This window comes from Notamacropus eugenii, chromosome 2 (genome assembly GCF_028372415.1).
Source record: "Notamacropus eugenii isolate mMacEug1 chromosome 2, mMacEug1.pri_v2, whole genome shotgun sequence".
Taxonomy (NCBI): domain Eukaryota; kingdom Metazoa; phylum Chordata; class Mammalia; order Diprotodontia; family Macropodidae; genus Notamacropus; species Notamacropus eugenii.
In genome coordinates this window covers 58,825,382-58,853,377 of record NC_092873.1, presented here as the reverse complement: position 1 = coordinate 58,853,377, position 27,996 = coordinate 58,825,382, and the positions used below count along the sequence as shown (strand labels likewise).

Below are 27,996 nucleotides of genomic sequence, written 5' to 3'. Positions count from 1 at the left end.
CCTGCCTTCACGTTGTAAGGTCTGAGAGGGAAATTTCCAAGTCCAGTGTCCTGAGGATGGAGCAGCACCATGAGGAGGGTCATGGCTCAGTGACTGAAATGCAGGAAAGCTGCCCATGATTGAATAGGAAGATTTCTGGAATTTATCAGGTGTTTGTTTTCTCCAATCCTGTGGTCTTCACACAGGAAACAACAATCTTAGTGTTTTATGGATTTATTATTGTCAGCCATATGTGGACACCAGTGCTGACAGGCTTTAAATTTCGAGTTCCTCAAGGACAAAGAGAATGTTGGGTTTGCTTGCTTTCTGTTAAAAACCCCAGATGCCCATCGTTGAGAATGTCACTGAGAGGTGGTCTTAGCAGTCTCCTGTGATATCCTTGTCCAGTTGGAGGTCAGACCTTTACTTGAACTCCTCCAATGTCACTGACCAATTATCTCACAAGGAACCTTGTTGAATTTTGAGACAGATGTCATTGTCAGAAAGTTTGCCTATGAATTGAGTCCGAGATAAATCCCGCCCACTGTCCCTGATTGTGTCCTTGCCCTTTTCCACATGACAGACCTTGGCAGATTTGGAGCCTGCTCTAACGATGGTAAATCTTCTCTTGGTTTGAAAGCCCTAGTTGCTTCCATGAATGTTATTATGGCCTGGTTTTGAATCATCTCACTGTCTTGGTTCCCCTGTTCTGAATGTACTTCAAAGGTTTTCAGTGTCCTTCTTGTAATGTGACATATAGAATCAAACCCACTATTCCAGATGTCTAATCTGAGCTTAGTACCAGGGGGGATGCTTCCTTTGTCCTGAATGCTCTGCTTGGAGTAACCTCCCCTTCCACCATATTAGCTTTTTGGGTGGCTTCTCCTCACTGTTGGGTTTGTGAGCTTGCAGTCAGCTAAAGGCTTTCCTACAAGACTTTATACATACATACAAGAGCTAGATTCTTGCCTCCACCCCTCACTCTGCCTTTGGTACCCTGGCCCTCTCAGTCACTTAGCCTGTCTCTGGCTAGACCTCCAGTTCCTCATCTGTCAAGCAGATGGGGGTGAACTAGATACTCTCTCATGGCTCTTCCCACTCTCCATCCTAGGAGGTCGTGTAAGTGTCCTCTCATTAGTTGAGGGGGGCCTGATTGTGTGATCCACCATAGTGGTTTTCTTTTCTAGTGTTGTGTCATCTGCCAGTTTGAGAAGTCAGTCATTTATGTTGTATCACCCAAATAACTGATAAAAATGTTGATCACCTACAATTGAGGACAGAGCCCTTCCTGTGGAACTCCATAAGGGTCATTCATGCCAGAACCAATCTTCTAGCATAGCTTGGCACCCATAGATCCTTAACAAATGGTTCTGATTTTAATGGCTTTGTAAAAGAAGGCTAGCCAAACTTGTTGATTAAATAGTTAACTGAACTTTATTTGAATCTTTTGGCATCTTAATTACTGTTTAATGCTAAATGTTCTTTATTTCTGTGCAAAATAGCTATTTCATAGAATTGTCTGGCCAAATTGAGGAAAACCAGACAATGCTGATATTTCGTCTTGGTCTTTAAGAAGATGAAGTAACCCATGTTCTGCCGTTCCTTTTATCTGTAATTTTTTTCAATGGCCCCAAATAGTCTGTCTGCTTACTCTCAGTTCCACTCGTTCTGCTACACATAGCTGACTTGCCCTTCATTTTTATCCACTTCATTTTCAGTGAGAAGTAGTGTGTCCAGGAGAATGGTGGATGGGGACTGTATGGGAGAACTACAGAGTCTCATTGGGCTCTGGTACATGACAGGGTTAATCCCATTTCTCACTCCTTGTCTTACAAAGAGCTTGGAGTCCTCTGCCACGGAATTCCTAAAGGACATCTTGCTTGAGCATTTCCGAAGGGGCTTCCTTGCCTTGGTGGCCTGATAATTGCACGTGATGTAGCGACCAAAGGCATCCCGAAAGGTCTTGTTAAAGAGTGTGTAGACCAAAGGATTCACCCCTGAAGAAACGTAACCTATCCAGACAAATATCTCCAGAAGCTTTTGGAGTGTGCTCTGGCTACAGGAATCACATGAAGCTAGAGTTACATTAGTAATGAAGAAAGGACACCACATAAGCAGAAAGAGGAAAAACACAATCCCCAGGACTTTGGAAGCCCTCTGTTCATTGGTAATAGTTTGAACAGACTTCTTTCCAACGCTGGACATTCTTCGGATAAGCATTTCATCACTCACGTTAGGCACTGTTTTATTCTTGGGAGAAAAATCCAGCATAGCCACCTTTTCAGGGGATGAGGAAGGTGTTTCATCCCTTTGGAAAACCGTGGACACAGTGGACCACGTGAAACGCTGTGGGGGCTTGTTTTTGATCAAGTAGGCTTTCTTCCGAAGGGCTTGGATAGTGAGGAAGTAAGTGGCAACCATAATGGTGAGGGGCGCGAAGAAGGAGGCCAGAGAACCAAAGAGCATGAAGTCGCTAAAGCGCTCCTTTGTTAACGCACAGGTGATGTTGGTGGGGTCCCCCCCGTTAGCCTCTATGCCTTTAATTGGGATTGGGATGGCAATGCCTAGAAAAGAAGAAATCCGGACAGATTGAGCTCGGTCTTGTGGTCTGTGGAACCACTCTGGAGAGTGCAGCATTCCACACCCACAGCAGTGTGCAGGCCATGCGAACTGGAGGGGGATGTAAGAAGTAATCAGGTCTACAGTTCACAAGGGATTCCTTGGGAATTTGAGACTTAGCATTTTAATTTCCCTACCATCATCATCATCGCTAAATTTTATAGATCACTCTAAGGTTTGCAAAGCCCCTTACAGTATTATCTCCTTTTCCCTGGGAGCGTGGTGCTTCTCTTCCCATTTTGTAGTTGAAGTAACTGAGTCAGAGAGCGGTAGGAAACGTGTCCAGAGTCATACAGCTAGCACGTGTCTGAGGTAGGATTTGAAATCTGGTCTCCCTGACTCCAGGTCCACGCTGGGTGAGAGACCCTAATGATTGATCCTGTCTCAGAGTAGTGGTTTTACCTCTCTTTACAACTACAGAATAAATTCTGTAGAAATAATACCTTTGACCCACAGAAAAGGTACAAGTGACATAAAAGTACAGAGGGAGCCTCACAGCTCCCTGTTGTCTGCTCTAAGGGTTTAGCTGATGGGTCAAGCTTTGTATCTCACTCATGTAAATGAGCTTTGTCCACTTTTCTTTTGAAAGCTTAAGCAAAGAAAAGGGATGTGGTGATTTAAAATAGGCTATTTTACAATTTTAATGAGTTATAGGTTTGACCTTAATGACTTGGAGTGCTTCACAGAAGGAAAAGCGATAATGTTGTGCCTGAAAAAAGGAGTCTCTCTCCTCCTGCAGGTTTTTACTTGTCTGTGGGTGTGGGAGGGGAGCGGGAGACCCAGAAAAAAGTGCCCAGTCCCCACCCTTTCCTTTAGAATAAACAGCCACTCAAAAATGAATCTCATTTCGATTTGCTTTGAGTTGACCTGAAAGGTTCTTTCTAGCTTTATGATCAGCGAATCCCAAAGTGCCCCATCATCTGCCAGAGCCTTTTGGTGGTATACAGAAGACGGCAGTTTAGCTCTTTTATCAGGAGTCAAAAGATCAGCCACTAATTATCAGGCCCTAGTGACTTTTTTCTCTCCAGTTAGATCTGCTTTTATTTTCTTAAGCATCCCTGTTCTCTTTCATCAAATACTTCTCACTTAGAATTTGCATGTTTGTTATAATGGAATATTGATTCTCTTGCTAGGGTCCTAATGAATGATGGGGGGATTTAGTTGAGGACTGCAAACGCCTCATCGGGGTTCTCAATTTGGGTTCTCTGTCCAGTCCTCACCTGCCAATTCCCAAGATACCATTTTGCCTGGACTTAACTCTCCTCTAGGATATTGTATTATGAAGTCTCCTGGCCGTGAACACCAAAGAAGGGAACTGGGCCGTCAAAACAGTTTAGAAGAAAGCAGCTGCCTTCTCTAGCCCTCCTCTCGCCCATCTGCCTGCCATTTATAAACATCTTCTTTCACTCACTCCTCCACTGCAGATGATCAGGCAACCAAACCCTCAAATAACATGCTATAGATACTTGGATGAGCTGCCATGCACTGGAATCTTGGCTTCCAAGGCAGTCTTGTCATCTTGTCTGGTCTCTGCTCAGGGTTGGAGGGTAAGATTTGGTTGGTTCCCTCCATTTACCTGTTTAGCTCCTTAGAGGTGCTCATTTCAACAGAGTCTGACGGTTTTCAGTGAGCATAAATTTTTTGCATATTAGCTCTTAGGGTCTTGAGGAGTTAAAACAAGAATTTGAATGTGTTTTCAGAACAAGGTCTTCTATAGTTTATAAGGCCTCCATGTTGAATCACAGTAAAAAGCATGAAGGTGCAATGGGTTTTTTTCCTCCCCCTATGGTTATAAGCCTTTCTATTTGTTTGTTTGTTTTTGTGTTTGGCCAGAATGTAGATTAGTATCATATATTAGCACGTCAAAGATCTACGTTTTCAGCAGTCTGGACTCTCTTTTCACTGATGCAGGCCCCAGAGAAGTCATTTGAGAACTGACTTCTGTGGCTGAAAATGTCACGCCTACTCCTGCAGCCAGCCCGGTCATGAACCTCTCATCTGTGAGCAGTACCAGAGGCACAGACTGACCAGGGCCATTTCTGGAACGGGTCTCCACCTCCCAGTGAGGCGTTGGAATAGATCTTTGTTGGGAAGGCTAGAATCATACGTGACAAGGACAAGGGGCTCCAGGATTGTGATACGCACATGTATGTGTGTCCGTACATACGTGTATGCAAGCACAGATGATGGTGATGAAAAACTTCATGTTTCCCAGGTCCCTTCTCGAAAGGACCCCTCCCATCCCCAGCCCCTTCCTTTTTCACCTACCTATTGAAATGAGCCAGACCACTGTTATCTTGATAAGGGCTGTTGCTCGGGAGTTGTATTGACTGGCCTGGATGGGTTTTTTGATGGCTATGTAACGGTCCACAGAGATAGCACAGAGATGCATAATGGATGCGGTAGAAAAAAGTACGTCCAGAAACAGCCAGGCAGGGCAGAGGACAAGTGGAAGTGGCCACATTGGCTCTGGGAGAAAGAAAACACAGAGCCATTATTCCTCCCTCCACTCCTTTCAGTTGGCTTTACTTAATCCATTTGTTAACCATGTCATCCCTTGGACACCATGTAATAGCCAGAACTCATTTCAAGGAGAGGGTGATTATTACATAACTTCCACTGAAACCTTTGTTGTGTTCCTGACACACTCCAGCTAAGAGGGAAGATTGTGCATGGAGCACGAGCCACTGACTTGGGAGGAGACCTGAAATCGGGCGGCCTGGCCCTGTCTCTGTGTCCCTGTCACTATGATGAGGGAGAAGGATGTGTACTACACATCCATCAAGTATTCACTTAAATATTCAATTAAATATCTAGCACTCCCAGAACATTTAAAATATAATTCAATTTACCAAGATAAAATTAATACCTTTTAAGGAACATGTTACACAAAACCAGTTAAAGGTATTAATAATTGTTTATATTTCCATTAATCCAAAATAAGAAGTTCTTGTCCTCTTTTGCATTTTGCAGTGGTATTTAGTCATTGGATTGTGATGGTATTTCTGGATCTTTTTCTGAAGGACAACAAGAGTTAATATCCACCCCCTCACCCCCAATGAATTTTATCACTATTGGACATTTATATTCTCAAGTGGCAGGAGTCTTAAGAGTCTCCTTTTAAGTCAGAGGATCCTGAACTTGGCTCCCCTCCATCCACTCTTAAGGGAGAAGATTGGCTCAACTCATCACAATTTAGGTCAGAATCTAGAGCAGAGCAAATTTCAGTGAAATTCTTTCGAAAACCCTTTGCAAATACTTAACCAAGGTTGATTATTTAGTGTCTTACAGGGTTGGGACAGTGGTCAAGTAAAAGCACAGAAGGAAGAAATGGCCTGCCATGCGTGTGGTGCCCTCTTCTTTGGGTGCCCGGCTTGGGCTTGGCAGTGGTGGGGGAAGATCTTGACTTTGTGTATAGGCAGAGAAGGCACTTGCCTGTGTCTTGTAATTAGAGGATGTTGGCATGGCCCCGTGGCCATTCTGTTGGTATGTGATGTATATTGTAGCCCCTCATACTTGGCTTGGGATATGATATTGTAGACAAAAATGATGATTTACTACATAATGACCTCTTTATAAGAAGTAGTTGGTAGTATTTAGTTTGTGAAATGTTTGCCATAAAAGTAGTTTAAACGTCTACTTAAAATACAAACCATGTTTCGATCTTTTTTAAATCTTTCTTCTCTTTCATTGGAGAGGTCAGGCTCAGGAGTGTGTAGTACTCCCTGTCTTATTAGAAATAGTTCATTTTGTCAGGTTTGCTGATCTTTTCTGTTTTCACTCTTTACTGTAAGGGTTAGTGCATTGGGGAGGGGAGGGCTGGAGTCAAAAATGAATGGGATCTTAAAACAAAAGGCACTCATGGAATTAAAGTTAAATTGGTCCTTACCTAGCATGATGCTGAGGATCTCATTGAAGAAAAGTTTTTCCTGCTTGAGTTTAGAGCATTTGGTTAATGTATAGCGTTCTTCAAAATAACTTTATATTGTTTGCTCCTCTTGAAAATAGAAATTTGATTAGAAGATTTTGCTTTAAAATGTTTTGATTCTTATAAAACTCTCTGAAAGGGATGGGCTCATGCAGTTTGGAAGCTTAAAGTAAGACCTGGGTACTCATAGTTTCAAAGAGAAGTTATTGTTGCATGTATATCGTTTGTGTATCTTGACACACATGCACATGCACACAACACCCCCCTCCCTGCTGGAGCAGAAGAACATCTCTCCCCCAGGCCTCTAAAACAAGTCCAGTGACTGCTTGGTGGCTGATGGAGAGGCCTGTGCCTGCCCTCAGCCCGGTGCCCCATGTGTCATTTGCCTCTGGCATGGCTTTTTGCACAGCTACCCTAGCACTGGGAATCGTGCAGCTTTTTAACTGTCTGCCGATTGTGTGTAAAGTTGCTTTCCTTCACCTTTCTCTGATCATTGGAGAGTTTGGACATTTTCTCGAGTCATTACTTGAAGTTTCTTTTTAATCCTTCCAGACTGCGTATTCATTCTTAGGCTCTATATTCATTGAGAAGCGGATCTGAATCTTATAAAGTTGTGTCAGTTCCTTAGAGATTTTGCGTGTCCATTTTTTATCAGATTATTTACGGACTCTACAAAGATCTTTTCCTGTGTCTAATCTTTTCATCTTGAATGCTCTAAACTCTGTGTATTCAGATAAATAGATGCACAGTGAAATGTACGACCCCAAAGTACAAAGTAAAGGAGTTTTCTTACTCAGTGTCCACAGCAAAAAAAAATGGTGATAGATAGAGACACATTGGAGGCTCAGGGAAGGAGAGTCTGGGGTGTGCTACCTGGCTTACATTCTGTCAGCTTGTGCTACCTCTCAGAACCTCAATTTCCTCATCTCTAAAAGAAGAATAATCATATTTGGTCCTTCTAAGGAAAGCGTTTTGCAAACCCTGAAGCACAATATGAATGTCATTATTCATGGTCAAGTATAGATTTTGTCTCCCATACTTTTCTTTTTTAATTTATTTAATAAATAGATCAGATTATTGATACTCTCCAATACATAGAACAGTATTTGATCCTTTCCAAGAAATATATCAATCTATTGCAATAAATACAGCCATTATTAAGTCATCTTCTAATTCCTTTTTAGTGTATGTTCTTTTTAATTAAGTGATTGCTGCATCTGGAATTTCTTGCAGTCTGTGGTACATGTGGCAAAGGCCCTCCAGACAGTTAGTGCTGCCGGGGCCGCTTCGATAAACGAAGACTGCCCTTTCATTCCCTCTAACAGTCTGCTTCCAAGGAATTCTTAGATTTGTGGCTCTGACACTGGAGTAAAGGGAACGGAGGCAGGACGGGTGCCAGCCACCAAACTGACCTAAGTCCCAACGCAGAGCTCAGGCCCCAGAAGGAGTTGCCTGAGGGATGCAGGATGAAGTAGCATCCACATCACTATATACATTTCTACTTTTCAAATAGGGTATTACTTCAAATAAAATTTACCTAAATGCCTACATGGGTGGAAATGTCCAAGATGTGCACGCATGGTAAATTAGCTTAGCTCTTATGTTCCTTATATTCATTTCTCTAAGTTGATCTCCAATTTCTAGACCCAGGACAACTCAGCGCCCATTTCCCCCCATATATCCTTCAAAGGCCAGCTAAGAGCTCTGGATTTGGAGTCAGAGCACAAGATTTATTGGCAGGGACAAATTATCTCCTCAAGCGAAGCTGAAGGGTCCCTGTAAAAGAGGGGGATGTGGCAGGTAGAGGATTGCCTTTTGCCAGGCTTCTGAGATAGTGTGGTCCAGGTAGTTAGTTTTTTGCTGTTATGACTATTAGAAAGTTGCCAAGGAACACATTGCCAGCCCCCCTCACCTCTCCATCATCAGCTGAGGGCAGATGCGGCTGCGTTGGAGCCCTTTCCTGACTGAGTTCTCTCAGCTGACGTCTGCATCCACAGAATTCCAACGCTGAGAGTATTCATACATTTTGGTTGTACGTCTGCCAAAGATGTCTTATTTGGGACACCTTGCTGTATTATTTGGGATATTCTGGTATGATGAATACTGAGCTTCTAGTCAGTGGACCTAGATGTTTGTTTATCAAAGCCATTTAGGCCAGACCATCTATGACATTATGCTGTGATATTTGGCTTCCTTTTACTGTATACCATAAGATTGCAGATCAAATTCACCAAAAAGTTAAGCGCCACATTATTTAGATAGAAGGTGACAGTAATAACTGCCATTGGTAGGATGCTTTCAGCCATAAAACGTTTTCCAGGGGATGAGGATCTAGCCCTGTTTGATGTTGTGAAACAGAGATTAAGCATCCTGGGATACTTCCTCCTCCCGCTTGCCTTGGTGGCAGGACTGCGATCCAGAGCAGTCAGGCAGACAGTGATAATGGGAGGACACTCTGAAAAACTAACTACTTGTTTTCTGCTTTTTCATTTAAATGAAACAGTGACTAACAGTGACTGAAGGCAGAAGCTCAACATAGGACCTGTTTTTAGTACTTGGCTTAGTGGAAAGAGCTCTGAGCCTGAGGTGCATAGGGCAGGTCACAGTCACTTTCTGGGCCTCATAGTCTACTACTGTACAATGGGAACAAATCCCATGTGCACTGCATCCCGCCCCACTGTAGGAAGTGGGCTTTGAGCATTTGAGAGGAGCCGTGTCTGGAGGCTGGGCATTCGTCACTCCAGCTGGTGCTCTTCTCTGCAGGACAGGTCGACTTGAGGGATGACTAGTGATCCCCCTTTCGCTCTCCCTGTTTTCTTTTCCATTAGGTGTTATGTTCCCATGTAGTTCTTATAGAATTCCTGTTAGGTGCTTAAAACTACATGCCAAAAGTGTAACCTGCCTTTTAGTGGAGCAAGAGTGTTCTGTTTGTGGTAACTTTCCAGATTTGGACTCTGGGCCCTATAATTAGATAAAACATGTACTCTAGTTTTTAAAGCTTCCCGGTGTTCCTTCCAATGGCATCACGCATTCGTCACATCTGATTTCCTAGAGCTAGAGGCCGTACATTTCTCTTTCTTCTATTAAAAACAAAACAAAACACTCTTCTTCCAGTGTTTTCATTTAAAATGCACAAAATCGATTTGGGGGCTCTGTAGAATAATAACTCCTCCACCCATTACAATCAGGCATAAGTTGTAAGCAAAAAGGGATAGAGGAAAAATTCCAGGAAGTGTCTCACAAGTACATTGCACAACATGGGGTGGCAGGCTAAGAAATTTATTGTGGGAAATTTGTTGTCCTACACTCAATGGTCTTTGCCACGATTTTTCTGTAGCAGTAAATTAACTCCTATTTTTTAAGATAAATTTCTCTCTGTTCATTTAAAAGCTTACCTTTTAGCCAGCCACTGCTGCAGTTCTCTTACAGTTCTGTGAAGAATTTTTTATCACCAAATGCAGTACATTTCCAACAGCTCATTGTGGTTTTTTATTTACATGTTGGAAGGGTGGAAGTGGCTGAATTTCCCGTGCTAGATACCTCACTGTTCTTGCAGCTGAATGTCTCTACTTACTTAAGTGGATCATAAATATTAAGGTGCGTTTAATGCTGATGAGCACATGCTAACTTCCTTCCTTGAACTTTTAATGCATGAGCTTTAGGTATCAGACTTCTAAATGCAAGCCTTGAAGAGGCTTTGGCTACCTTTTGGCCATCGCTAGACTAGGGCTTTTGAGTTTGGGGAGGTATACGAACCCAGCAGTCCATTGAGGTTGTCATCTGGGTTTAAACCCATAGAAACTTTGCCTTTTTTAAACCCTTGGCTGTTTTATTCTGATAGACATAATTTTAGTCATTAGCCCATATACCGAGCAGTCACAAAATGTTTGTTTGATTTAAAGTTAGAACTGTATTTGTTCAATATCAATAAGAGAAGCGGCATCAGGAGCTGACATTTCTCTCCTTCAGTGCACGGCCATCAATAATAGACCCTTTCGGTGGCAGGGCTGAACATATGAACGTAACATGCATACTCCACACTGGGAGAAGTTGAGGGTTCCCCCTTCTGTCACACGTTGCCTTTGTGTGACTGCCTTTCCGTGCTTTCTGTCTCTTCCTGCTCTGTGTCATCAGAAATGCATCTTGCCCGTCACTGAACTATCCTGTGAGCAAGACTCCTCTGACATGGAGCCTTACTGGTGTGTAATGTTTAACTCCTCATTTGTGACGATTCCTTTGGAGTTTGTGAAGGGGGCCCAAGTGGAGGAATTCTTGCCAGGTAAATGTTTAAGCTGTGTTACCAAGCAGGGTCGTTTATTCATCTGTCTATACATCCAGCTTCTCAACAGTGATTGTTATGATGATGCCATTTTACTGTGGTTTGAATGGGGACATTTAAAATCATTTGTTCTCCTGTGCTGTGGTATTTGATCTCAGCTGTGTCATATCAGTGAAATGCTCCTGTTTCCTCCCCACAGGTCAGTTCTGTAAATCTGACCCACTGAGTCGGTTTAACTTTGCACATTGTTTAAGGCATATTGTTATGTTGTATTCTAACTTAAGATTCCTTAAATGTTTTAACCAGGGTTACAGCTGGATTACTCAAAAGATTAAGAAACTGAAAAGCGAGGGAGGAGTGGAATCCATGGGTCAAAAAAATTCCTCCTTATAACTAAAATAGTTATGAGAGATATTTTAAGATTGTTAAGTTATTAAGAAATCTTTTTAAGAGACTGATTTAAATCAACAGAAAATTAATTATTAATCTCAGCAACTCGAGTACTATTCCATTTAATTTAGTCAGGACTTCCCCACTTGGGGGTCCTGAATTTTCCCACATCAGGTATCAATGATCAGAAATCAGAGGAGCTGAAAACAGCAGATGGGCTGTTTCCTTCTGTAACTGAAGATTTTTGTGATTGTTGCCACAAACAGAATTGAGTTCATTGGCTAAGGAAATTTTCTAAAATGCATGGAAATTACAAGAATTTAAATAGAACAGTTTTTCTAAGCTACGTGTGGAGTCAAGTCCAAAGACGTATCATACATGATAGAGACTGGCCAACAAAACATCATGGACTCTATTTAGTGCAATAGGTGAGAGGGAATTTTAACCCAGTTGATCCTGTGCAGATCTTAAAGTGTTATTTACCTGGAGAACATCTTTATGCCTATTAACAGAGTGATTATTATCAGAGTGATTTTTACTCTTTCTAGCTGCATGCACAAGTAGAGATACGAGAATAATGAGAAATTGTAACTATTTTTAGTTCGCTCTTCTTTTAGGCCAAAAAGAAAATACATGAGAACAGCTAAGTGCTGCCCCTTTACGGTACCATGGTCAAAGTCCAGGACTTACTTACCAAACATGATTGTAAGGAGGGCAATCGGCATTACAAACAACCCCACCAGCAGATCGGCTACTGCCAGTGACATCAGAAAGTAGTTGGTAGCGTACTGCAGCTTTTTCTCCAAGGACACCGCGAGGATTACGAGAATATTGCCCCCAATTGTAGGTATTATCACCATGAAGATCAGGAGAGCTGCCCAGCGCAGTTTCTTCTCCCCTGGTGTCGAGTCGGTCGGCAGTCCAGACCCATTAGATGAGAGTAAGCGATCAGACATTTTAGAACCCTGCAGAAGGTAATCTGGAATTGTGTCTTGTCCCAAAAGCCTGTAAGAAGTAGCCATTCGCTGTTTTTCTGTGGTCCAGTCTGCTTCTGGAGAATGGTCAACATGGTCAGTAGCTGAGCTAGTCATCTGCTTTTTTAAGACATTGGGCCCATGCCAAACACTCAAAGCCAAGGTAGACCCCCTTCTTTAAAAAAAAAAATTCTGTTTTCACTAACTTTGGGGCATCTCTGCCTGGTGAGGTCCTTTTGTCAGACTGCTGCTCTGAGGAGTTTTAGGAGAGGAGCCCGCAACCTGGATGTGGAGGCAGTCGGCTAGCTTCTCCAGTCTTTACCAGCAACAGAGTGGTCGAGGAAGCTGAATGCCAAAGGGTTCCCCCTTGATACAAAATATGTAGATTACATCATTTTAATTTACAAAGAACAGAACAGATACTTGTGCTGCGCAGCCCCAGCCCCTCCTTTCTCCAGAGCTCTGGTCTGCATTGAAGATTTCCCGAGCAGACAAGTTTTGAGCTGGAAGAGTTCATGTAGCCCAGCCCCCTCATTTAACTGATGAGGCCCAAGGGGGGGCATGACTTACTTTAACCGCACACAGCTAGTTAGTCACATAGCAGGGTCTAGATTATGAATAGTCATCATCTAGCTACTTGCTTAGTCAATTCAGGTCAGGGATCTGTGGATAGCCTTCAGGGGGTTCATGAACTTAGATGGGAAAAAATGTTCTCTTTATATATTTCACTAACATATACAAATTACACTAACCCTGGATTTCCTTTGTAATCCCTATTTTATTTTATGCCCTTTAAAAAATCCCAAACAGAATGTCCATGATACAAAAAAGAAAAGGTTAAGAAACCCTAATTTAAATTAAAGAGATTGATTAAGCTATTAATTTCTAATTTTTCAGATTAATAAAATGTTAGCAACTAGCCCAGGAAAACTCTAGATATTTCATGATATTGGAATGCCTTCATACCTCTGCTGAGCTGTGTATAAATTTGAGTTGAAGCTTGAGAAATGAGTATAGGGGAATGGGAAAGTCAGAAATGTCCCAAAGAATTTCTTTGTTGACTTGGAGCAGAGCTTTTGTGCACAGGCCACTCAAATAGTATTAATAGAGATGGCTCTAAAAGACAGATCCTAGAAAGGTGTACACACACATGGAGATTAGGGTATGTTCCTTAAATCTGTACATTTTCTGTAGAGTAGTGACATGAAAGGAAAAGCCTTCATTTTCTTTCTGAATTTTGTAGATTGTCTTTAATTTGAGAGGACAAAAAGAAAGGCAGGTAGCTGGAATTATAAATTAGGTTTTTATAGTATTGGGATGTTTTAAATCATTTTAGCACCATATGTAAAATATTCACTTGTCTGAACCATGAAGTTTTATCCCTCTCAAAAAAAAGTAGCCATCTAAACTCCCCCCACCCAAAAGAAAACAAGGTGGATTTTTTTTTTTAAAGCACAGAACTCTGCAAATTTTCAGTGTCATTCAGTGTAGAATTTTCATATTTTTTAAACCCGTACGGAAAAAGAGGAAAGGGACATCAGGATTGCTAACAAATTAGAATTTCAGTGCTAGTTGCCGTTGTCGTTCTCCCACAGCAGCTCACTTACTTATCTCCTGCACGCTTGCTGCCTTCTAGCACATGTCATCCCAGGGTAGTCGGGGTTCAGCGGTCACGCTCACCGAGACAGCCGAATTCCTTCCCTGACGGAGCCGTTCTGAAGGGGTTCGGTGCAGTGCTTGAGAGCTAGAAGACAAATGAACGTTGTGTGTGCTTGTAACAGTGCCAGGAAGGTCATTTCCTTTTGAATTTGGTCATTGTGGGAGAGTTGGGGGCATCCTTTATAATTGTTCATAATTCTCAGTTAAGGGTGCTGACCCAGGTCGGGGGTTGTTTCCATACATGTTCAGATCGATGGTTCTACATGGTCCTCAAACTTCAGCTCCCTGGAGATGCCAGAAGGTTTCCAGTGGGTTATTGATAAGACTAAATTTCTGAATTGAGGGGGAATTAGTAGCTCATTCTCCCCCATGTCCTTGGGGGCCTGGAGGGCCCGAGTTCCTGCCGGCAGCCCATCCACATGATATATATACCTCTCCTATGAAGCCTCCTGGCTCATGCCCCTCCAAGTTACGGCCTTATATGGAGCACCACCGGGGCTAACTTAGACACATACATATGGGCTTTTGTGGGAGCTCTTTTGTCTCTGGTGTTGGTTTTATCAGCTTGTTCAAAGGATTTACATGGAGGAAGAGGAAATACTCTGGGGCCTGAATTCTAGAGCTTTGGTGTTAGAGTGCAGCAGCATGTGCTAGCTAACATTTCAGAAACCGGCTTATTCTTAGAACTGAATTTAGAATAATGCTCAGAGAGCCAGAATCAGATATTAAACCGTGACCTCTACCACCCAGGACCGGCTGCAGGATCACTAGAATCTGCCTTCACACTTGTTCCTTTTACCCCTCTGGCCTCCATCACATGGCTGGGCACATTGACTTTCTCCCCTGGTCTGAAAGAGAAGAGTCAGTAAGAACCTCAGAATTGGGTCATTAAACTGTGTTCGTTTTCCATTTACAACGTTACCTGACATTTGCAAGCATCGTTCTCAGAATTCTGTATCTGATCTTATTTTTTTAACCTTGGGCCTAATTTTTGTTAAATGGATAAAGCAATTGAAGTGTGAATATAAGAGACAGTTGAAATATTCCAGCATTGTCATGTAAGTGACTTATGGAAGTGAGCAGATGTGCCTGTTGTCCTGCTTGCACAATAGAGAATGTCAGGTAATTTCCAAACCCAACAGCCGAGCTTGATGCGGAGGTCTTTTCTTAGGCTCCATGGGTGACAGCAGCCTGGGGAGGAAGAGCTTGCTAGCATTTAGGTAGAATTTTGCCAAGCGCTTTACAGCAATCCTGGGAGGGACGTTTCATTATTACCTCCATTTTACAGATGAGGAAACTGAGGCAAACAGTGACCTCCCTAGGATGGCACAGCTAGTGTCTGAGGACACATCTGAACTCAGGTCTTCTGACTCCAGGCCCAGCACTCTGGGCACTGTACTCCTGGTCTTGTTTCTTCTGTAGAATGTTATTTTCTAACATCCTCCTTGACCTGGTGGATTTCTTTCCCAGTCCTTTTAGTTGAAGACAGCACTGGGGTTTTGTTGTTATTGTTTTGGTTTGGTTTTTTCCTTTTGTCGATATCTTATAATGTGATCTTCAGAATCCTTGAAGTTTTAGTGGCTTGGTGTTATAGGACGAATGTCTGATCCCTACTTGTCCTCATTTTGACTCTTGTGTATGACAAGGGAAGAAAAGGCTTCCTCCTCATCCTCTATATTTTGGACATGTCTGACTCCTCGACCTGGATATGCCTGAATTTTGCTGCTGCTGCTTCTCCCTGAGGAGCCAAAGGTTGCCTTGAGGTTGTAGCTTCCAGGATCTTCCACCACACACCAAAGGTTGACCTCACTCCTCTCCCTTCTTCCATCCGACCCCAGATGTGTGCATTCCCCTCACCCTTGTCTTTTGTTCTCTCACATCCACACCTTCCTCATTCATTCCAAAGCTCTCTTCTGTTTATCCCCTCTCTGCAGGTGATGCCAGAGAATGACAAGGCTTAGCCAGGAAGCCACTACCACATCTCTGCCATCGGCAGGCCCGCAACACTTGTCTTACCTATACTATTGTCCGATCCCCCTGAGTCTCAGGGAAAATGCCTCTTTGATCTTAGCATTTGCCTGCTGCACACTCTGATGGGATTCCTTCTGGCTTCCATTCTCACAGCCCCTGCCAGCCTGGCATTGTCAGTCCCTTCTGCTCCTGTTCCCCGGTCTGGTACCCATTACCTTTATCCACCTTTGAAGATGGTTTTCATGTTGACTGCCTTTTCCTCTTAGGAATCAGAAAAGGTGCCTTTCCTTGGGACTGATATGTCAGGAGATCTACAGGTGAAAGAAATACAAAGTGTACATGACTCACTTCAAGTCTGAGAATCTTCCTATGGGAAAACAGCTGAAAATGTCCTTAAATGAAGGGTGTGAGAGATGTAACACCTAAAGAGGAAGGATTACTCAGGGAATAATTGTTGGGAAAGACCCCAAGCCTCCCAAGGAGAACTAGACTGTGACTCCCTCATGAGAACCAGTTTTTGACAAACTACACAGATTTCTGCATCGGCCGTGTCCAAAATCATGTCTACGTATACAATTATATTTATATATGAATTACATAGTATTTGGTTAACTTGTGCATGTGTCATATAAAAGTAAATAACATAATTATGGAACATAGAAATCTATCGTATGTAACAATACATGTATGTAACATGTGTAATCTACATTGTATTAATATTATTTCATTTTATGGCAGCTAGGTGGCGCATTGGGTAGAGCCGGTCCTAGAGTCAGGAACACTCATCTTCCTGAGTTCAAATCTGGCCTCAGACACTTCTTGGTTGTGTGGCCCTGAGCAGATTATTTAACCCTATTTGCCTTAGTTTCCTCATCTGTAAAATGATCTGGAGAGAGAAGGGCAAACCACTGTAGTATCTTTGCCAAGAAAACCCCAAATAGGGTCACAAAGAACTGACATGATAAAAAAATGACTGACCAGTAATTTCTTTTTATATACAAGTAATGTATAATTTTTGGACTTGATCAGTGCAGATATTTGTGTTGTTGACTATGCGTATTTGCCACAGAGGTTTGGAGTTTTTTTCTCCTCAGAGGGGGTGGGATGAGAAGGAGAAAAATCACATCTTAATCAAAGAAAAATAAGTAAATGGAAGTGAAATTTTAAAAATTAATTTTTTTTAATATCCATATGCCACTGTTCAGCAATTCCCTGGTCAGTGGGGCCTCACTTTTTGCACTGCATTTTCAATTTCTTTTTACCAAAAAAAGGTGCTGCTATAAATATTTTGATATATTTGCTATATTAAGACTTTGCCTTCTCTTTAACCTCCTTCGGGCAAATGCCCAGCAGGAGCATTGCTAGGTCAAAAGGTATGAACAGTTGAGTCTGTTCTGTTTATTTTCTGATAAGGTTCCAAATTGCTGGACAGCTTTACAACTCTACTTAGAATTTATTAGTGTGCCTCCACTTGTCTTCCTCTGGTCAATTCAACTTTATTTCCATCTTTTCATTTTGTCAGTTTGATGAATGGGAGGTGATTTATTTCATATTATTCCTTTTCTTGTGCTCCATATCCGAACCCAACTGACCTGCCTTGTTTTCCCTAAGTCAACAGGCATACCCCGCCCATGCCTCAACTTTATTCCCTTTTAAGCTCAGCTCAGGTGGTACCCCCACACCCAGCCCAGTGCTGCCACCTTTCCCAAGGGAGTGTCTCTCACAACCAAAGTCATTTTGTATCTGGGCACGTAGTATCTCTCCCCAGTGGAGTGTAAGCTCCTTGAAGCCAGGACCTCTTTCATTTTACCTGGCATGTATACAACAAGCACTTACCAAATGCTTGTTGGATTGAATGTCAAGAAAAGATGAAGATTCAGAGCCTCATTGGAAATCCACTCCATGGCAGAGTCCATTCCAAGGTTAGTAAGCCCTTGAAAGTAAGTGTTGTCTTTCTCTCCAGCCAGAATGTCCAGGGAGACAACTCTTTTCTCCTTTCCGTTTCTTCTTTTAAGTCTCTTGGCTAATTAAGGCATTTGTCAGAAGCCCCACCACATTTAGAATGCTTGGCTTAAGTAGCCTGAGGAGGAACTAATAGGCTTCGATGGAGATGGGGATGATGGTCACTGCTTGTTTTGTTGGCCACGCATATGGGGAACTCTACTACCTCTAGGACTGTGGCTCAGATGGTCGTTGCCAGAGGAGCACTCTAGAAATCAAAGATTGAAGAATCTTGGGTTTGGCAATGACTTCACAGGTTTAGGGGATCGGTCCTTACCTGAAGAGCACATCCTCTTGAAGTCATCCTTACTGTGAGTCCCCCAACCTTGAACACCGCGGTTGCAGGCAGGCCATTCTGGGACCGTCCTTTGATTTGAAGTCTACCTGTCACCGTAAATCTACCTGACAGCCTTTTCAGGCTGTGACAGTTCATCTCTAATAAGTGTCATCGTTGGGTTTGGCCTATCGTTCCAACTGGTCAACATCTGTTTAAATCATAGTTCTAGGTGTTTCTTCTAACTAAATCGCCTGCCATCATCCAAATCTTGATAAAAATTATTAACCTGAGATTATTTTAACAGTTGATATTCAAATGATATTTCAGGCCTAAGACAATAAGAGCACAGATTACAGTGATGTAGCTTGAAGGACACAAAGAAAAGAGGCAGAAAAGGAAGGACTTGATGAGTCTTGGTGGGGGATGTTTCTGTATTGGGTGACTGGGAATGATGTTCTGTTCCCATACATGGGAAGTCCTGGAGGAGAGGGGCAGGAGAGAGGAGTTTATTTTCATGGAAAATAACCCACTTGGTTTTAGGCTTGTTGAGTTATTGTTACAGTGGAACATCAAATAGGCAGTTAAAGAAACTCTGAGACTCAGTACAGAGCTAGAGACGCATGCTGTGATGTGACCATCATGCCAAGGCAGATGGTTGAAACAAAGAGGATGGAGGAATTCTGTGAGGTGGAGAGGGCTTGAGTTTGGAGTCTGCCCCTGAGGACTCCAGCACCTTCCACTTTACAGGGCAGGAGGCGTTTAGGATTAGAGTTAGTTGTGGTTAGGCAGTAACTGTGCATCAGCTACGAAATAGAACTGTTCCTAGAGGAAATGCGCTATAGATACCTCTTGGTTATTCTAACTTGTTAAGGGCAGTGTGAAAAGAAGACTTGCTTTCACTGAAGAGAGGATTTCAGTATACCTTGGAGCATACATGGTTTTTACTTAGTATTTCCCTGTGAGAAAGTATCACATAAAATAACGTCAGTGCTATCCACATCAGCAATACTGGGATGTGGGATTTTTGTGTTGTTTTGTTTTTTTTTTAATTGTAGGCATCTGCTGAAAGGTAGTGTGCTTTAGAAAGAGCGTTAGATGAGGATCCACAAGACGTGGTGTTTTAGGCTTGGCTCCTCCAAGAGTAAAGGCCTTAGTTTCTTAAGGAAGGAGTGGTATTGAATGATCTCTAAAGTTTCTTGTGGCTCTAAAATTTTATTATTCTATAATAACATTTTATTTGCCTTGCGTTTGTAGCATCAAAAAATTCTAGAAGTTGAAGAGACCAGCAAGAAACTGGGCCAAAACAACCAGAAGGATGGATGGACTAGGGAAAATGTCCATGCCCCAGTTAGAGGATAATTCATTTTCAAGGCAGCATTTATTACCTCTCTGTGTTTCATTAAATTGTGATTTAAAGACAAAGGACTCAAAGTTCTTTTGCTTGTAGGTACTTAAATATAGTTCAGATGAGTGCGTAAATGCAGACACTGTGGGCCGGACCTGTAGAGCGTGAACAGTGCGTGATTTGTGGATTGTTTAGCGCAATAATTTGATGATTTCAAAATTTTGTCCAAGAAATGTCTTCTGGTTTGATATTTTGTGTCTTTGTTTCTTTCTCCACAGTAGACCCACCAGGATAGGTGTGGGGTTTCAGCAGTCAGCTGTAGAGGCCACATTGTATTGAAGAAGCACTGGACCCCAACAGTGATATGGTCAAAAGAAATTAACAGGCCACATTCAAAGGGTGAAATTCAAGCTCTCCAGAGCTGTATGAAAAATATTCCAGATAGTAATGAGGTTACAAATGAAAACTATTCCACAGATCTGTCTCACTTCCCTTAGATTGGGGAGGGGAGGGGATTTTAATGACAGTTGTCAGGGAGAGTGTAGAAAAATAGCTAGGAATTAGCCCATCTACTCTGGACAGGAATTTGGATCTATTCTCCCAAAGCTACTAAACTTTGCTTATCCTTTAACCCAGAAATACCATTCCCAGGCTTACACCCCCAAAGAGATAAAAGGAAAAAAGATTCATACTTGGGAAAATAGAGCAGCACTTTTTGTTGTAGCAAAGAACCAACTGGAGAGCGCAGCTCAAGTGGCTGAGGATTGAGCAAATGATGGTCTGTATGAATGTGATCGAATATCAGTGTGCTGTAAGAATTGCTGAAAGATAGGATTTCAGAGAATCCTGGGAAGAATTATGAACTGATGCAAGTAGGTGAGCAGAACTGAGAAAACAGTTTATATAATAATAGCAGGATTTGGGAGAAAAACCTTTTAAAGACTTAAGAACTCTGACCCAAGCAGCGATCAGCCATGGCTGTAGAAGACCAGTCATGAAGCCTGTAACCACCCCTATCAGAGAGGGAACAGGCCTAAGCTACAGAAAACTACACGTGTTTTCAGAAGTGTCCATCCCTAACTATCCTGGCTTGTTCCAGGGACTTTTTTTTTTTTTAACAGAGGTCAGATAGTGGCTAAATGATGGCAGAAAGAGAAAGGATGAACCCAAGACTGAGAGCTCAGCCGTCAGGTAACCCTGGACAGGTCATGGGCAGGCCCTGGTTTGTGTCTTCCCTCTGTACAGTGAGAGTCAGCCCTCTTCCAGCTCTGCCCCTTGTCACAGACACATACATCGACATCCAGGGAAGCTTTACAGGAACATTGTACACTTGGCTTGGATTCCCCTGAGGTCCTCATTGCTAAGATTTCTTACTTTTGCTTTGGAAATTCAGCACACCCAAATTTTGCTGGGCACTTTTGGAATCATTTGCAAGGATTTGGAGGTTCAGGGAATCTTGAAGTTGATCGTTTTTCCAGATCGTTCTTTTGTGTTTTTAGTGTTGTCACTGACTGGAACATTGGAGAAAATACATAAAGATATGGTGCTGATGAAAGGAGTTGGATTTACTAACATTTGCTAACTCTCGTCTTCTAAGAGCTCCATCTTTCTTCCCAAAGAATGTGTTCAGCCTGTTACTCAAATAGGAAGCTGACAAGAAGTTTTATGTGTGCTTGGGAGTTTATGGACTTCACGACTGCCTGACTGTTCTAGAACTCTGCTTTTGCAGTATTTACATTCCCAAAGAGGTTTTTTTCCTAAACTTTGAGGAACCATTAGTAACCTTTAAAAAGAAAATTCCCCTTTCTCTTTTACTAGCCCTTTTCAGTAAACTAGAGGCCTGAATCTGCTGATTGCAGTGAGATATTATACTGGCCTGTTTTCCATCAAAGGGTGTCTTCAACATTTCTAAGCTTTGTAGTAGACCCCCAGGGGCAGAGTAGGAAGTGTTAAAATGAGCTGAATGTTTATTTACTCCCTGCTGTAGATTGGGAGCACTTAGGACAGGTGAGGGCTGTGATCTGGTGAGTCATTACCAAGACATTATCCAGGATTCAAGGAACCTGAGGGATAGATTGTAGCAACTTCTAGCATTTCATTCACTGAGTAAAAGAACTTACCTGTGGCGATGTCATGCATCAGTAAGTTAGAGGAGGAGTTGGTTCCACAACAGGTTTATATGACTCAACAGAGAGAGGGAGAGAGAGAGAGAGAAAGAAAAGAGAGAGAGTGAGAGAGTGTGTGTGTGTGTGTGTGTGTGAACTCCCTGTACCCATACGCAGCAGCAGCTGCTCCTGCTCTACGGCTGCCACTGGCCATTTTGTGAAATGCCCACATGCTGAGGATGCAGCAATAGGCAAAGGCCCGACCTTGCCCTGCAGGAGCTCAGTTTCCCAGGCCACTGAGGGACCCTTACAGTGATGGGTCACAGCCTGTAATCAGAACCAGCCAGACCAAAGGTACAGGAAGTGGTGGCGCATTGCTCATAGGCTATCACAGAGAGAGGGAAGCCCCCTTGTGTGTATTCAGATACAGTAAGGTGGACCCAGTAGCAGTCATGGGCTGTCTGGTGTCAGCTTAGCAGGAGCTCTCAGCTGGCCTGTGCTGATGGACAGAGGCATAGAAGACCTGCTTCTAAGACCCCCCAGATGGCCACCAGCCTGAAGGGAGGGCAGCCCCCCGAAAGCCTTGTCTTGCCCTTGGTTCATTGGGCCAAAGCCAACAAAAGACTGTTTAACTATGGATCAAGTGCACAGTTCTTCATTTCTGTTTCATTTCTGTTCCATGTGACCTGGCAGCCAGAAAGGCTAATGTGATTCCAACTCTCCCACCAGAGAGAAGATTGTCCTCAAAGGCAAGAAGAGCTGGGTTCGAGTGTTGCTTATAGCATGTCCTGGCTATGTGCACCCTCAGTACACCAGGAAAATCTAAGGCTAAACTGCAGCCAGGGACCCCTGCCAGAATGGGTAGGGGTGATAGGGCTTGGCAGAAACGCAACTGATCCCAAGGGGCTGACATCTGAGGCAGTGTGTGCACATATAAACACATGTAAATTAAATGTTGAACAATTGGGAGAGAGATCAATTCCTGTGCAGAATTAGGCGAGGCATCAGGTAGGAGCTCCAGTTGAGGCTGGTCAGGCGCCCAGGTGAGAAGGGCTTGCACCCTGTGTAGAGGCCCAAGTGGTGACATGTGAGGACAGGTAGGCCAGTCTGGCTGCACCAGAAAGCATGCTAAGGGATCTCAGGCTCCCAAGCTAGGGTCGAAAGGCTGCTCTTTGGTCTCAGAGGTGATGGGGAGCTGCTAGAGTTTGTGGAACAGAGGAGCATCTGCTTCTCACTGGTGGAATGTGAATTAGAGGCTACGGATGTAGGCCAGGAAGGAGACTGTGGGAGTGGAGAGAAAGGGGCCAGTGGAAGGAGTGTCACCAAGGTAGAATGGACAAGACTTTGTATCTGACTGGATCTGGGAGATAGGGTGAGGTGCGGAGTGGAGGAGGACCCCAGGGTGGTGAACCTCAGTGACCAGAATGATGGTGGGACTCTTGGCACCAGTAGGGCTCGTTTTGGAACAAAGAGGTCCAATTTAGAATGCAGAAGTGGAGCTCAGAAGAGTAATGGCTGTATTTGTTTGTGAAAGTCATCTGCATAGAGAAGGGCATTGAACCTGTGGGAGCTGATAGGTTCACCTGGTGGGGAGTGAAGAGAGGAAAGACATGACTGACCAGAGAAGAGCTTTGGAGCACATCCTGAGAATGAGTGGTCAGATAAGCAGTAGAACCAGGTGAGAAGTGTCCCAGGAAGTGCACGTGGAGGAGCCAGTTTCGTGGTGAGCTCTTCAGGGGGCCTTCCAGCTCTGGACTGGACAGCCTTGCTGCCCTGCTGTGCTCTAGGGGAGGCAGGACCAGGGCTGTCATTCCTTTATGTGGGAGTTTTACAAGAACCTACCTTGGTAAGGAAAAAGAAAACATTCTCAGTTGGAAAGATCCCTCACCCTGGAACAAAAGGAATTTGGCTCAAAGGCCCCCTGGCTTGTTGTGTGACCTTGAGCATGGCAGCCAGTTCACCTCTGGTCTTAGTCGCCTCATCTGTAAAGGAGGAGGTTGGGCACAGCCTTCTAGGCTTTTCTAGGATCTAATTTGATATTGCTCTTCCAAGTTTATATGCAGTGGGCCTGCTGGAAGTTCTTATTGTTATCTTGGCATTTCCAGGAGATGTTCCAGATGGACGTTTGGGTACCATTTTGATTAGAGCTGTATAACCTTGGGCAAACTAGGATCTTCTTGATGATTTTGGGTATGGAAACTTCCCCTTCTCCAGGCCTCAGTTTTTCCCTCATAAAATTGGTTGGTTGAACTCTTCTACTCTGAATCTTAGGAGTCCAGAAATTCAGGACATTTGAGAAGCAAAGGAGCTTCTTACAATTTTGTCTGAGGGAGTTTCAAGCCATGGATCTGGGACTGTCTGCCTAATGTTTTCCCTGCTGAAGTTGTTGCTTGCATTTACCCAGCCAGCTTCCTCCATCCCTGAGCCCCTTTCGGATGCCCGCTTCGTCTCTTTATTTAGTTGCATTTATTTTCCAAGCAGTGAAAGGCTGGCTCTCAGAGCCCATGGTCTGTGCGGCCGCCTTGATTGATGTATGTGCTTTTGCGCCACCCAGTAGAGAAGGAAATGTTGGGAGAAGGTGGTGGGCTGACAGGAAGGCATTCATCTGTGCAGTTTCCAGTTGGGTGACAGACCTGGAGCCTGCATCCCATGCTTACAGCCTTGCCCAGTTCCTGCTGGGTGGGAGGTTTGCACTGACAGAGACATTGGCACCACAGTGGTTTGCAGTGGGCCCAGAGACCCCTTTGGGACAGTAAATCCGAGTTTGCCCTCTGCGGAGGGCAGCAGATTGACTTCCTGTTGCCTTTAGCCAAATGTGGCAATTTCCTCTTTTAAAGAAGAATGACGTTCATTGGCCAATCCCAGTCCTCATTGTAGCCCTTCTTGTTTTCATTAAGCTACAGGCCATTGTCATGTTGGTCTTTATTTCTCTTCAAATGTCTGAAAATGGATTTAGGAATGTTGATGCAGTGTCGGGGCTGCTGAGCACCTTCAGTCACTGAATTAGGACAGACGAGGAAAGCCAAAGCCAAGGGAGAAGTAGATTTTCAGTTAGGGGAGAGACCGACATCCTCTGATGATCACTCCTTGAACCCCACCCTAGAACTTTTCCCCCTGAGTCTAAAGCACCTTTTATCACAGTAGCAAGGCAGCCCCTTATCCCAAAACCCGTATTCCTCATTGCCCATCAAATAAACCACCTAGTCTTCCATTCAAGGCTCTTTGTTATCTGGCCCAGCTCCTCTCCCCCATGCATTGTCTTCAGCCAGACTAGTAGACTTACTATCCTCCTAAATATCCTTTATACCTGTGTTCTCACCATTCTTCTTACCTGCTCTTTCCACCCAAATTATCTCAGATCTCACGTCTTCAGATCCTACCCTGACCACCGTAGCCTTCTAAAATAGCAGTGCACAGAGCACTAGAGCTGGAGTCAGAAACACTCCTCTTTCTGGGTTCAAGCACTTACTAGATGCATGACCTGAAGTGACTAGTCACTTCAACCCTGTTTGCCTCAGTTTCCTCCTGTAAAATGGGAATAATATTAACACCTTCTTCTCAGCATTTTGCAAAGATCAAATGAGACTGTATATGTATGCACGTATATATCTATATATATATATATATATATATATGTAAAATGCTTTTCAAACCTTGAAATGCTAAAATAAATGCCATTTCTCATCATCATCACCTACCTTGTCCTTGTTCAGTTGTTCTTGTCAGCCATGTCTGATTCTTTGTGACCCCATTTGGAGTTTTCTTGGCAAAGTTCCCAGAGTGGTTTACCATTTCTTTCTTCAGCTCATTTTCCAGATGAGGTAACTGTCTTCCTGCTTCTCGACCTATGCCACCTCGCTGTCCACATCACTTACCAGCCTCTGTCATTTACTGCCTTTTTTGGGTGCAGGGCATACCTTACACCATGACATTAACCCCAGCCAAAGGCCTTTAACCTTAACCTCCACCCACGGTATTGGTCATCCTGCCCTCAACTTATTTGACTCATCTCCAGAGGTCAGACCTGGTGCGCCACAGTGATGGGCACTAACGTTGTTTTCACAGAATCCCTCAGTGGCATTGGACAGGCCTGCCTCTCTCCAGCCAGATTTGTGGTGGGCTCATGGCAGGGGCCATATCTTAGATACTCTACAGTTTTCCAGGTGGTGAGGGTAGTCCCCTCCCCAGAGATCTGTAGTGTTTGTTGAATAGGATAAATTGAACTTAACAGATTTTTCTTATAGTAAGAGATATGAAGAGCACATGTGGTGTGCCCAGTACTGAGCCCAACCAAGTGGGTGGGAATTGACAGAATTGAAGCTGGTCACAGCCCTTCTGACCGTACTTGGAGTTTTTGTTGACATCTCTCAAAGAGCTGATCCCCAGATCCAGAACTGAAAGGGACCTTGAGGCTCATCTTGTCTCGTCCTCTCACTTTACGTGTGAGCAAACATCAATGCCTTACCCACACTTAGCCAGTTACTAAGTAGCAGAGCTACAGTGATTTCTTTTTAATTCATTTAGTATTTTATTTTCCCCATTCACATGTAAAAACAATTTATAACATTCATTTTTAAAACTTTGAATTCCAGATTCTTTCCCTTCCTCGTCCCCCTCACCCCCCATTGAGAAGGGAAGCAATTTGATATAGGTTATATATGCATAGTCTTGCAGAACATTTCCATTAGTCATGTTGTGAAAGAAAACATAGACCAAAAACCCTCAAGAAAAATAAAGTAAAAACGTAAGCTTCACTCTTTGTTCAGACATCCTCGCTTCTTTGTCTGGGGATGGATAGCATTTTCATCACTAAGTCCTTCAGAGTTTTCTTGGATCATTGTATTGCTAAGAATATCTAAGTCATTCACAGATGATCTTCCTACAGTATTGCTTTGTACACAGTACATGTCACTTTGCATCAGCTCATGTAAGTCTTTCCAGGTTTTTCTGAGAGCATCCTTCTCTTCATTTCTTATAGCACAATAATATTCCATCATAATCACATACCACATTTTGTTCAGCCATTCCCCAATTAATGGGCATCCCCTCAATTTCCAATTTTTTACCATCAGAAAAGGGCTGCTTTAAATATTTTTGTACAGATAGGTCCTTTTTCTTTTTGTTTTGTATCTCTTTTGGGATACGGACTTAGTAATGGTATTGCTAGGTCAAAGGGTATGCATGGTTTTATAGGCCTTTGGGCATAGTTCCAACTTTTTCTATATAATGGTTGAATCAGTTCACAACTCCACCAACAGTGCATTAGTGTTCCAGTTTTCCCACATCTTCTCCAATATTTATCATTTCCCTGTTTTGTCATATAAGCCAATCTGATAGGTGTGATGTGGTACCTCAGAGTTGTTTTGATTTGCATTTCTCCAATCCATAATGAGTTAGAGCATTTTTTCATGTGGATATAGACACCTTTGATTACTTCATCTGAAAACTGTTTGTATCTTTTGATCACTTATCAGTTGGGGAATGGCTCTTACTTTTGTCAATTTGACTCAGTTCTCTATGTTTGAGAAATGAAGCCTTTATCGGAGAAACTTGCTTCAAACTTTTTTCACAGTTACTATTGCTAACTGTATTTCCCTCCAACCTATTCCCCCCCACACCCATTTATTCTGTTCTCTCTCCTTTCACCCTGTCCCTCTCTCCTTAAAAGTGTTTTGCTTCTGACTGCTCCCTCCCCTATCCACCCTCTGTTCTGTCACACTCACCCCACCTTCCCTTATCCCCTTCCCCTCCTACTTTCCTGTAGGGTATGATAGATTTCTATACCCAATTGAATATATCTTTTATTCCTTCTTTGAGCCAATTCTGAAGGTTCACTCACTCCCTTCACCTCCCTGCTCTTCCCCTCCACTGTAAAAACTTTTTCTTGCCTTCTTTTTTTTGAGTTAATTAATTTATTTTTAGTTTTCAACATTCACTTCCACAAGATTTTGAGTTCCAAATTGAATCCCAAATTCCAAAATTTGAGTCCCCATCTCTCCCTTCCACTCACCCCAAGACAGCGTGCATTCTGATTACCCCTTTCCCCACTCTGCCATCCCTTCTATCACCACCCCCACCCCCAACCGCCTTCCCTTCTGTTTTCCTGTAGGGCAAGATAGACTTCTATATGCCATTGCCTGTATATCTTATTTCTCAGTTGCATGTAAAAACAGTGTTTAACATTCATTTTTAAAATTTTGAGTTCCAAATTATTTCCCCTCCTCCCTCCCTACCCACCCTCATAGAGAAAGCAAGCAGTTCAATATAGGTTATGCATGTGTAGTCATGCAAAACACTTTCATAACAGTCATGTTGTGAGAGACTGACTACATTTCCCTCCATCTTATCCCACCTCCAGTTATTCAATTTTCTCTTTTGACCCTCTCCCTTTTCTAAAGTGTTTGCTTCTGGTTACCCCCACCCCACTCTGTCGTCCCTTCTGTCATCTCTGCCCTGCTGCCCTCACCCC

At 43.1% G+C, this 27,996-nt stretch overlaps 2 protein-coding genes across 2 annotated transcripts in view; one reads left to right on the top strand and one right to left on the bottom strand.

The window, feature by feature from the left end:
* The window catches only part of PSMD1 (proteasome 26S subunit, non-ATPase 1), a 116,147-nt gene that overhangs the window by 48,780 nt on the left and 39,371 nt on the right, over positions 1 to 27,996 (top strand). The window lies entirely within an intron of this gene.
* On the bottom strand, positions 1,395 to 12,633 carry HTR2B (5-hydroxytryptamine receptor 2B). Its single transcript, XM_072640499.1, has 3 exons — positions 11,890 to 12,633; positions 4,867 to 5,067; positions 1,395 to 2,543 (listed from the first exon to the last, which is right to left on the bottom strand). Exons 1-3 carry the CDS (start codon positions 12,284 to 12,286, stop codon positions 1,651 to 1,653), a joined length of 1,491 nt encoding a protein of 496 aa, XP_072496600.1. The 5' UTR covers positions 12,287 to 12,633; the 3' UTR covers positions 1,395 to 1,650.